General features: G+C 43.3%; 1 protein-coding gene across 1 annotated transcript in view; it reads right to left on the bottom strand.

Moving 5' to 3' along the window:
- LOC117448446 (anoctamin-1-like) overlaps positions 1 to 12,912 on the bottom strand; it is a 119,990-nt gene that overhangs the window by 36,086 nt on the left and 70,992 nt on the right. The window contains exons 13-15 of the mRNA XM_034085758.2: positions 6,581 to 6,655; positions 6,389 to 6,457; positions 6,095 to 6,296 (exon numbers count right to left, since the gene is read on the bottom strand). Of these exons, the coding sequence (XP_033941649.1) occupies positions 6,095 to 6,296; positions 6,389 to 6,457; positions 6,581 to 6,655 (346 nt within the window). The remainder of the gene's footprint in view (positions 1 to 6,094; positions 6,297 to 6,388; positions 6,458 to 6,580; positions 6,656 to 12,912) is intronic.

The raw sequence follows: 12,912 nt of genomic DNA, 5'->3' as shown, positions 1-12,912 counted from the left end.
CCCCTCAATTCTGTGTCACCTCATGATGTGAAACAATGGGTTGGATGTGCAACAAAGATAAATAATAAGGTTTTCTGAGTGAATTTTGGTGCAGTCACCTGTTACAGGGTGTCCGCGGGGTCTTAAAAAGTATTAAAAGTTGATAAATCAATTTAGCGAAAATTAAGGCTATTAAAAAGTATTAAAAAGTATTAAACGGCATTTTCCAAGGTATTAAGAAGGTCCACAGCAACGACAACATGAAACACCCTTTAATTTACTGAAACAACATGTCGGGAAACCACCTCAAGGCGGCCCCATGCATAGCGTGCCATAAAACGCTGCTTCTTATTTGAAGTTTCGTTGCCTTGCTCCGCTCTGTGGGGGGGGGGCAATATGAGAAATGAGAAATATACAGCAGGAGAACACGCCGTCTCCACCGCGGAGAATAAACAGAAGGGCGACCATGACAACCATGCTCCGGGGTCTTCTTCGCTGCTTTTGGTGTATTTTGTGGCGGCAGCAGCGCCACTTACAGGCCTGGCATATGTACTACATACGTACTACTTTTTGCATTTGCATTTTTCTGTATGAGGCCCCTCGTGGGGCCGGGGTCTAAGCCAAACTATATCCGGTCACAGAGATCTGCTATTTTAAAGTAAGGTCAACACATATCTACCCTAAATATAGTCTATATTAAGAACGAGAAAAGTCTTAACATATATATTGTTTTTTGTAAACATATGACAAATGTGTTGGGGGGATGACGTCAGAGCATCGTCCTATGTGCCGGGCTTGGCCCCGGACAGCCCCAGCCCAATTTAACCCCTGGGTATTTGTGAGGGAGCTCATATGGCATTACCCCGCTGAAGCTCATGAAGTTTAATATATAATATTTCAAAGTTTTGTCAATTGTTTTGTTTATTGGTCAAATACTGGTTTCTACTGGTTTCTGATGGTTCTACTGGAGTGAAAGAGCACAGAAGCAACAAAGCAGCATGCTGCATTAACCCTGACCTTCACAGGGAGGTTGAAGTTCATGTGGAGAGGAGGCTTCAGTAGTCTGTCTGCACTCTGTTTAGTTGTGCTATCTTACAATCAATAGTAAATGTGAGATAAAGTGTGTCGCCAATGTAACCGGTTAGAACTCGAAGTTGCGATGAGGTCTTAAAATGTATGGAAAGGGTCTTAAAAAAGGTCTTAAAAGGTATTAAATTTGACTTCAGGATTCCTGCATATACCCTGTGTTAGCATTTTTCGCTCGTTGCTAGTTCAGAGGTGCAGCGTTAGCATTGTGGGGTTTTAAAAAAAATAAAAATGATCAGTTAGGTGAGTTTCTTCCTGTTACATGGATATAAAACATTCATAGTTTATTAAATGAACATGCCCTCAGACACTGTTTCCTGCAAGAAGTTGCAGGAGGGCCCCGGTACTGGGTCTCTCGGGCTTAACAGGTTCTGATTTGTAAAACATCACAGACAGAAAGGTATATCCATCATTTAATGGTAAGCTATTGAAATTGTGATTCCATAGATGTGTCTCCCATCACCCAAATCCCCTGACTATTCTCTCAACTCAGTATTTACATGCTGTGTGCAACTCGATTTTGACAGGATAACAACTGGTGACTTCTAGAATTGTGTGAGTAATATTCTGTTTTTAGACTTCTCTGTTTCAGTGTGTGTACTCTGTATATGCTCTGTAGTTGATCTGACTGAAATTGTGATTTTAAATCTCAAAACCGCTACAGTATCTGTCAGACAGAAACGTGGGACAAGTAATTTGACTGAAACCTTAAAACTGAACTAACTGACTGCTAGGGTTAACTTTGATTTAAACATTTATAGAATACTAAGAGCTTTATTGAGTAGGTGTAAATGTATTAAGGGTTAAACTCATAACTTTATAACTTAGGGTTTAATGTAATTGTAAAACCATTGGGCCACTGAAAAGACAATAACAACTCAGGAGGGAGCCAGTCTCGATTGAGGACCATCAGCTCTGATCTGCGGCCACTACCCCCCCAGAAACTGTATTTAAATCTCATCCTGATCACTGACCTGCCAGTGTGCAACTCGATTTTGACAGGATAACAACTGGTGACTTCTAGAATTGTGTGAGTAACATTCTGTTTTTAGACTTCTCTGTTTCAGTGTGTGTACTCAGTATAAATGCTCTGTAGTTGATCTAACTGAAATTGTGATTTTAAATCTCAAAACCGCTACAGTATCTGTCAGGCAGAAACTTGGGACAAGTAATTTGACTGAAACCTTAAAACTGAACTAACTGACTGCTAGGGTTAACTTTGATTTAAACATTTGTAGAATACTAAGAGCTTTATTGAGTAGGTGTAACTGTATTAAGGGTTACACTCATAACTTTATAACTTAGGGTTTAATGTAATTGTAAAACCATTGGGCCACTGAAAAGACAATAACAACTCAGGAGGGAGCCAGTCTAGATTTCCTTTTGAGGGCCACCAGCTGCAGAGAGTTAACTTATTAAAGGGACATGGCCCCACAGCTGTGAGAACTCTGAAACTGGCCCTCCCGCTGTACTTCTCGGAGACTTCAACCTCCAGACAGGGAAGATATCTGAACTAACATCTCTTTTAACCGCCTTTGCTTTCTCACTGTCTCCATCCCCACCAACTCATAAAGCTGGCAATGTCCTTGATCTCATATTCTCAAGGAACTGCTCTACTTCTAACCTCTCTGTAAACCCACTCCACACCTCCGATCACTTCTTCCTTTCATTCTCTCTACCCCTTTCCAAACATAACAAACTAATCTCTTATCATCCTGCACCTGTCCGCCGTAACCTTCGTTCCCTCTCCCCCTCTAGCTTTGCCTCATCGGTGCTCTCTGCCCTCCCTTCCTCTGACTCGTTCCAACTCCTACCTCCAAACTCTGCTGCAGAAACTCTCCTCTCTACTCTCTCATCCTCTCTGGAATCTCTCTGTCCTCTCACATATCGGCAGGCTCGTCAGTCCCCTCCTGCTCCCTGGCTAAATGACGCACTGCGTGCTAATAGAACCGTCCTTCGGGCAGTAGAGCGGAAATGGTGGAAATCCAAACACCATGACGACCTCCTAACCTATCAGGCTCTCCTCTTTCTCTGCTTCGATCTCTCAGGCAAAAAGCACTTTCTTTCAAGATAAGATCCAATCTTCCTATTCCAATCCTAAAAAACTATTTTCCATCTTCTCCACCCTCTTGACCCCCCCAAAGCCCCTTCCCCCTCCTCCCTTCTGTCAAGCGACGTTGTTAACCACTTTGAAAAAAAGGTTGATGATATTTGCTCTTCTTTTTCTGACTCACCTTTACACACCGCTGGGTCACCAGACCCTCCTTTCACCCACACACTGACCTCCTTTTCCCCTCTCTCTCCAAGTGAGGTTCTTACCCTCATTACCTCTGCCCGCCCTACCGCCTGTCCTCTGGACCCTATCCCTTCAAACCTCCTTCAGACTATCGCTCCTGATATTCTACCGTTTCTCACCCATTTCATCAACACTTCTCTAACTTCTGGTCACTTTCCAAACAGTCTCAAGGAGGCAAGAGTAAACCCTCTCCTAAAGAAACCCACTCTCAACCCGTCTGATGTCATAAACTACAGGCCTGTCTCTCTCCTCCCGTTCCTGTCTAAAACACTTGAACGCGCTGTCTTTAAACAACTCTCCTGTTATCTCCATCAGAACAACCTTCTGGATCCGCACCAGTCTGGTTTCAAGGCAGGTCACTCCACAGAAACTGCCCTCCTTGCTGTCACTGAGGAACTGCACACAGCTAAAGCAGCCTCCCTCTCATCTGTCATCATCCTGTTGGACCTGTCTACGGCATTCGACACGGTGAACCATCAGATCCTCCTTCGTACTCTCCAAGAACTTGGAGTTTCAGGCTCTGCACTTTCCCTCCTCACCTCATACCTCAAAGACCGTACCTACAGGGTAACTTGGAGAGGGTCTGAGTCCGACCCTTGTCAATTAACTACAGGGGTCCCTCAGGGCTCTGTTCTTGGTCCCCTCCTCTTCTCCTTGTACACAAACTCGCTCTGATCTGTCATTAGCCCGCATGGTTTTTCATACCACTGCTACGCTGACGACACCCAATTAATTCTGTCCTTTCCCCGCTCAGAGACCCAGGTCGTCGCACGTCTGCTTGTCTAGCTGACATCTCTCAGTGGATGTCTGCTCATCACCTCAAGCTCAACCTTGACAAGACTGAACTGCTTTTCCTTCCGGGAAAAGATTGTCCCACTCTTGACCTAACAATCAACATCGGCACCTCTGTTGTTTCCCCGACTCAGACTGCAAGGAGTCTAGGCGTGATCCTAGAAAACAACCTGTCCTTCACTGCAAACATCGCTGCTACAACCCGCTGCTGCAGATACACGCTTTACAACATCAGGAGGATACATCCCCAGCTGACCCAGAAAGCGACTCAGGTTCTGGTCCAGGCTCTCGTCATCACACGCCTAGACTACTGCAACTCCCTCCTGGCTGGTCTACATGCATGTGCCATCCCTCCACTGACTTCCGGTAACTGCTAGAATCCACTTCAAGACAATGGTACTTGCGTACCATGCTGTGAATGGATCTGGCCCTTCCTACATCCAGGACATGGTTAACCCGTACACCCCAGCACGTGCACTCCTCTCTGCATCAACAAAACGGCTCGCTGCACCCTCGCTGCAAAGGGGACCCAAGTTCCCATCAGCAAAAACACGTGGGTTTGCTATCCTGGCTCCAAAATGGTGGAATGAGCTCCCCATTGACATCAGATTTAAGATAGCTTACACACCTTCCGGCGCAGACTGAAAACTCATCTCTTTCGACTCCACTTCGAGCGATAGAACTATTAACAAAGCACTTATATACTAATAAAGGACTGGCTTACCTAAAGCCAGTTGAGTAGCACTTGAAATGTTTTTGCTTTATGAAACCTACTTATATGATTCTGTTTTCTTCAAGTTTGTATTTTGTTGGTCGAACGCACTTATTGTAAGTCGCTTTGGATAAAAGCGTCAGCTAAATGCAATGTAATGTTATATTAAAAAAAAATCAGTAATATCTTTAAAAACGTGCATTGCGGCTAAAACATCCAATCAGCGAGCTGAGGATCTTTCCTACGTCTGTTTCCGGTATTGTTCCTGTAATGAGAGTTCACATTTATGCTACATTGAAGGGTGGAATTGACTACACATCTTCAGAAACATAATTTGCTTCAGATATAACTCATAGCAAATAAAGTATAAAAATATAAGTAATAAAAAGATAAAACACTGGCATGTAATTTACGTTAGAATAAAGAGAATGGTTTTGAATAATAGATCAGAGTAAAATCTACGTCACTTTACAGCCCCGCCCACTTTTGGGGAAACCAACGCTGTTATATGAACGGCGATCAAGCCTGAAACCACAGAGATCTTCTGTTACTGTCCTTTCTTCTTAGAGGAAGTACAGAAACACGTAACTCTGAATTTGTTTTAATGTTTGAGGTGCAATAAACGACACAGCAGCTTTTTGGCATGTTAAAACTATTATTTTCTGCCCCGCTCATGAGAGTAACAGCTGGCGAAATTACAGCCTCGCCTACTGATTTCAAATGTGTGCTCTAAAATTATATTTATAAATGATTTTTATCATTATTAAAAGCAAGACAATAAATGGCAAAGATATGTGGAAAATAAACGTATTGAAGATACGTTCATAAGAAACGTAACGTGGGAGAAAATATGTTTCTAGAAGATACAGTATGTAGAAAATAATCGTATACAGTACAACTACTCTTACCAGTACGTTTTTTGCTACCACTGTAGGCTGTTAGGGAACTGACGTATTCCTGATGCACCTGAAAACCCTAACTCCTAAACATTTAGGCGAAAAAGCTGACTGGCCAAAAGACATCAAGTGGTCCTACCATTAAACTTGCCCTAACCAAAATAAAGGCTAAAACGAGTTCCCAAGGCGTTCTCAAGAGGCGATCCAGGACTGTCTTCAGTTATAGTGCAACAGAGTGATACAAAAAAAATCGCCTTTCATTAAAAGTCCCATTTTCCACTGTTTGTCAAAAACATGTGACCTGGTTAAATGCCTACATTTAACCTAACTTACCTAGCACAGTGAGCCATCGGGCCACAGCTCCGTACACCTCGTCCAGTATGAGGATGACCACCAGGTTAATGATGGCTGCAGTGGTTTTAACCGTCAGTTGTGCATGGCTCCGTGTGACCGGATTGGAGCTCATATAAAGAGCAGCTTTGGTTGAGATCCGGTAGAGGATCACTCCAAACACAATGGCAAATGTAACACCAATCTGACAATGAAAAGGTTTGCAGGATTACAAACAGAATCCAACTGTGAGGGGATTGAGAAATAACCCTCATCAACCAAGTCGGATTGTCTTACCATTAACAGCATCATGACAATGTTCGTCATGTAGGCTGGGAGGCGGTCTTGACATGTGAGCTTTTCAGTCTAAAAATGAATAAATAAAAAATATATTCACCATTCACCACCATTGTAAAAACAAAAAATATGAACTAACTTGTAACAAAGAACTTTAGAGATGCAAATATGTAGAGCCTACCATATAATTACCTTGTGATTAGATTTCTGATCTTTGCTCAGTGTCTTCTGCATGACCCTTAATTCATATTCAGCCCTAGGGTGGTCCTGTGATGGGGACACAAACAGAAATAATGGACAGAAAAAGTGAAATAAGTGGAATACCAGCTGGAAATGTGCCTGGTGTAGAAGAGATTCTCTGACGGAACCATCAGTTCAGACAGAGATCAATGAACCGGTGGACCAAAGTTGTTAAACAGCAGTTCTCCATTTCCTAGCAACTTTTTATTTTATTTTAGATTTGAATATTCAACGTTATTTAATTTAAGTTTATTTTGAGTGTGTGTGCTTGCTACTTTTAGTCTGGCTTGGATAGATTTTCCGAAAGCTTTCGTTGTTTTTTTTAGGATCATGCATAATGTCTCTGTAGTGTGCAGCTACAGTACATACAGAATATGTAAGGATAACTGTGATAGTGAGTCCTCTCTCATTACCCAGTTAGTTAACATTAGACCTGGTGGAACAGCTTGGTTGAATCGCATTGGATCTATTAAGGTATTTAAGCAAGGTTCATGTTACTCAAAGCAACATTATGTTGTTGCACACTTGGTATCGGCAGTTTTTGTATGTATCTGAATGTCTGGGAATTATGGACCGCTTGAAACATACGTTTGTAATGAATACACTACGATGAAAACATTTTTATGATATTGAGGCTGCGGAGGACATTGGAAAGTCAGGAAATAATCACAGTGCTGAAAAAGAAGAAAAATAGTCATATTGTAAAAGTTGATAGCAGCGGCTTATGGAACCTGGGAGTTGGATTTTTATTTTTGTTATGAGCTATGTAATAAAACTACAGATATTCTTTTCCCTGAAAATGTGTTATTACTTTGTCAAGGATCTCTTTGGAGGTAATCCTATTTGTCTTATTTTGTCCATCTGCTGTGGTAAACCGTTTTCTGGCATCCATCCCAGGCTCCATTCAGTGTGACTGTCAGAGAGAGAAGCAACAGTGATTAAATTAGCAAAGCGATATTGATATTAAGCTAACATTAAGTCATTCTTTCTCCGATTTGATCTGTCACCTCTGTAGCGCGATATACAACCACTTAGCTATTAATATTTAATGTTAAAGTAAAATCGCTACAACTAAATAGCTAATGTAAGGCTATAAACAAGCTACATCAGGGTTTGCATGACTTCTGATCACCACCACTAGGCTAAAGGTGGCTAATGTTTGTCGTCATGACATTGCTAACAAGTGTCTAAATTAGACTACTAAACATCATTATGCCGACACGAGTCCGCCTAACTGCCATGTGACCATGATTTTGCTTGTTAATAACCTTGCACTAGCGTTTTACTTCTGGCGATTGCATTTAGGCTTCAAAAATCACAAAGTGGTTTTAATATGTGTAGAATTTCCTGCTGAACAACATGTGTTAAATATCATAAATGTACAGTACCAGTCAAAGGTTTGGACACACCTTCTCATTCAATGGTTTTTGTTTATTAGAATGTTGTTCCACTTTGTAGATTAATACTGAAGACATTAAAACTATAAAAGAACCAACCCGATCTCACAGTCTGTGTACAAATGACACGACTTTGCAAAGGCGTGCAATAGATACGCAGAAGTCCGATTTTACGTGCATATGATACGCTGATATTGCACCTCAAACATTAAAACAAAGAGCTCTGTGGCTTCAGGCTTGATCGCCGTTCCAATGACAGTTTTAATATTTGCGGTGCAATAAACGACACAGCATCTTATTGGGTTATGGTTAGGGTTAAATAAATGGCAAAGATATGTCGAAAATAAACACATTAAAGATACATTCATAACAAACGTAACGTGGGAGTATCATATGCACGCAAAATCGGACTTCTGCGTATCTATTGCACGCCTTTGCAAAGTCGTGTCATTTGTACGCAGACTGAAGAGAGTGGGCTGGAAAGAACACATACGGAATTATTTAGTTAACAAAAAAGTGTTAATAAAATCCAGAATATGATTTATATTTTAGATTCTTCAGAGTAGCCCCCTTTTGCCTTGATGACAGCTTTGCACACTCTAGGCTTCTCTCAGTCAGCTTCATGAGGACGTCACCTGGAAAGGTTTTCAATTAACACGTGTGCCTTGTCCAAGAGTCAATTTGTGGAATGACTTGCCTTCTGGATGTGTTTGAGACAATCAGCTTTCTTGTGCAGAGGTAGGGTTAGTGCCAGGGCCGCCCCTCCCTACACGCAGATCACGCAGACTGCGTGGGGCCTCATCTTATGCACAAATAAGGCTAAGGTGATCTCCATTCATCAACAACTCCTGGTGCCCGCCCCCTCCCCCTCTCTGCACTGGCCCCTGACACAGAAATGCACACTCCCAGCTCAACCCCTCAATCCCCAATGCTCTCTCTCCCCCTTCTCCCCAGTGGATGTTCCACTGGTCTCGAAGCTGGTGACCAATGCTAAGGCCTCCACCTGCTCTCTTGACCCCATGCCCACGGTGCTGGTCAAGGCCTGCCTTCCCACCCTCTGCCCCATCATAACAGACATTATCAACTCCTCTCTGTCATCTGGAATAGTTCCCTCCTGCTTCAAAACCGCCTCCATCACTCCCATCCTCAAGAAGCCTGGTTTGGACCCTGAGGAGCTGAACAACTACAGACCGATCTCCAACCTTCCTTTCCTTAGCAAAACCTTGGAAAGAGCAGTCGCCGCCCAGCTTCATCAACATCTGTCCAACCATGAGCTCTACGAACCCCTACAGTCAGCCTACAGAGCACATCACAGCACTGAGACCACCCTCCTCAAGATCACTAATGACCTCCTTCTCGCTGCTGACTCCGGACAACTCAGTATTCTCATCCTCCTCGACCTCTCTGCTGCTTTTGACACTGTTTCTCATACAGTCCTCCTGAAATGCCTCTCTGACAACCTTGGCATCACTGGCACAGCTCTGTCATGGTTTCAGTCCTATCTATCAACCAGGTCTCAGTTTGTTAGCATCAGCGCAGGGCTCTCGACTAACTTGTTCCCCCATCCTCCCGGAACCGTCCCGAAATACAATCCAAGCCGTCCCGAAATTAATGTGGACCGTCCCGAATTTTTTTATTTTTTTTTCTACATTATCATTAGTTAAAATCATTCAAAGTGACCTTTAACATAAATAAAACATCATACAAATCATTAGATGATAATTCATCAACCTTTTTATTTTAGTAAATCATTCAATCACATAAACAAAGGCCAAATATATTTAAACAAACACACAAACGAGAAAATTACTCTAATATTGAATCCAATCAAGTCCCATCCAATTATCAAAAAAAATCCAACACTGTGTCCTGAAGACAGAACCCAGAGTAACCACTAACCAGGATGACAGTCTGTAACACAGTCAGGAGACCTTTACAAACGGCCCCGCCCCCTCGCACATAGACGGGACAGAGAGATCTCGTCTGGATTGGAAAGCTCGAAAATACATCATAGACGCATGTTTTAGTCTTATTGCATATTAGAAACGGAGTTGGTGAAACTAAAACTGCGATATAATGTGTATGTAGCAATAATACATATGACATATATTTTTTAAATGTCTCCTGTAACGATAAAAAGTCTGATAACGTCGGAGCTTAACGTTACCACTGTCTTTAATAATTCCGGCCCGGGGCCCGTTTAATACCGGGGCTCGGTACCCATCCCTACATGGGGAGAGGCGCAGCATATTGCTAAGGACTAAACATGATGGAGGGTTCTCATCTCAGCCTTATTACTCATAGGGGATGAAGAGGAGTAAATAAAGAGGCCGGCGCTCCAGGGTCTGGTTCTGCTGTGCGTTTTTGTGATGTCACGGTAAAACATTTCAGAATTCCTCCACGGGATGCCATTGTCATTGTACATCACTCAACCCGCGAAATACACACACTCAGTACATAGCTAGACCCAGAGCCATATTATATTAATCTGGCTAGACCATAGAGAGCGCGAATTTGCGGACCAGGAATTCGCGGGCACAGCCAGCTGGGCGGCTGGCTGACAGCCAGCGGCACAGCAGTGGCTACATGTGTGTGTATTTCGCGGGTTGTAAGAAGTAAGAAGACTGAGCTCATGGTTGTGGCCCCCAAAGCACTGCTCCGGAAGGTTGGGGATCTCCTCCTCCACATTGACGGCTGTTCCATCTCCCCGTCTCCCGAAGTCCGTAACCTGGGTGTCATCCTTGACTCCACTCTCTCATTTCAGTCACACATCAAATCCGTCACTAAGTCTGCCTTCTATCACCTCAGGAACATCTCCCGTCTACGACCATCACTCTCTGATTCCGTGGTCGAGACCCTCATTCATGCATTCGTCTCCTCCCGGTTGGATTACTGCAACGGAGTCCTGTTCGGGGTTCCCAGTAAATTCCAGTATGTGCAGAACTCGGCTGCCAGGGTGCTCACTCACACCAAGCCCTGGCAGCACATCACCCCCACCCTGATCCACCTCCACTGGCTCCCAGTCAAGCACCGTATCACCTATAAACTCCTTCTTCTGACTTACAAATCCCTCCATGCCCTCGCCCCCGATACCTGATTGACCTTCTCCGCTACCACACTCCATCCCGGAAGCTAAGATCATCTGGACAGGATCTCCTCTCCACCCCCCGCACCAGGTTGCGGACTTTTGGTGACAGAGCCTTCAGTGTAGCATCCCCCACCCGCTGGAACTCTCTCCCCCCCGAAATCCGCAGCGCCCCAACCCTGGACATTTTCAAAAAAGCCTTCAAAACGCACCTTTTTACCAAGGCTTTCCCCACTGTATAGTTAGTTTAATACGTTTATTTTTCCGCTACTTCCCCCCCCCCACCCCCTTAACCTGTCTGCCTTTTTTCCCCTATTCCCCCCCCCCCTACCCGACTTGTAAAGCGACCTTGGGTTTCCTGAAAGGCGCTATAAAAATATTATATATAATTATTATTATTATTTATTAAATGCGGCGGAATTCATCTAATGCGCAAATGTGCTGCAATTAGGAGCTCCGCAGTTACCCCATTGCGAGGCTCCGGCGAACTAACAGTTCACGAGCGTGCTCCACTAGCACCCCCTGTCAACGCTCACAACACATAAGGGGGGCCTCATTAAACACATTTGCGTGGGGCCACACGTTGGCCAGGGGCAGCCCTGGTTAGTGCACAGTGGAAAGCCCTATTTGATACTGTTGTAATCCATATTATGGCAAAACCACTCGACTCAGTAAAGAGAAACGACCGTCCATCATCACTTTAAGAAATGAAGGCCAGACAATCCGGAAAATGTCAAGAACTTTGAATGTATCAGTCGCCTGTGTTACCTCTGCTGCAGAGGATAAATACATCAGAGTTACCAGCCTCAGAAACTGCAAATTAAAGCACCTCAGATTGGAGCCAACATAAACCATCACAGAGCTGAAGTAGCAGACAAATCTCAACATCCACTGTTCAGAGGAGACTGCGTGAATCAGGCCTTCATGGTCCAATTGCTGCAAAGATCCACTAATGAGGATGAATAACAAGAAGAAGAGAATTGTTTGGGCAAAGAAACACAAGGATTGGACATTAGACAGTGGAAATCTGTACTTTGGTCTGATGAGTCCAAATTGAGATTTTTGGTTCCAACCGCCGTGTCTTTGTGAGATGCAGAGAAGGTGAGCAGATGGTTTCTGCATGTGTGGTTCCCACCGTGAAGCATGGAGTAAGAAGTGTGAGGGTGGGGGGGCTTTGCTGCCTGGTGTCACTGTTGGTGATTTATTCAGAATTCAAGGCATGCATGGCTACCACAGCATTCTGCAGTAGCCAGCAAAGTATAAATCATATCTGGATTTTTTAAACACTTTTTTGTTTACTAGATAATTCCATATGTGTTCTTTTATAGTTTTGATGTATTCAGTATAAATCTACAATGTAGAAAAAAAGAAAAAAAACTTCGAATGAGAAGGTGTGTCCAAACTTTTGACTGGTAGTGTATATTTGCCACAGAGCATACTTTCTACAATATATTGAAATCCAATGGAAACATTCCATTGCATTTTGTCGAGGTAGCCCTTTGCGATGCTAACTTCCGGATTAGCCTACAAAAATACGTGATCACTGCACCACTCTATTTTGACCACCTGTCCTATAAGTAATTTGCTTAAATTTGGCAGTTGGTGTTTTTTTAGAAGGCTACATTTATTCATTTAAAGGATTTAGTTTTTTTCTGTGACAGAAGCAATTCTGGTACTATCTGGCCTCACCCAAATGCTAATATCAAGCTAATATCAACGGCAGCCATGCTACTAACTATATCGGCAACAAAGAGTTGTCTTTGTTAGAGCACGTTTTGTAACATGAACTATACTGATGGATA

This window comes from Pseudochaenichthys georgianus, chromosome 6 (genome assembly GCF_902827115.2).
Source record: "Pseudochaenichthys georgianus chromosome 6, fPseGeo1.2, whole genome shotgun sequence".
Lineage (NCBI taxonomy): Eukaryota > Metazoa > Chordata > Actinopteri > Perciformes > Channichthyidae > Pseudochaenichthys > Pseudochaenichthys georgianus.
This window is presented reverse-complemented; position numbering and strand designations above follow the sequence as displayed.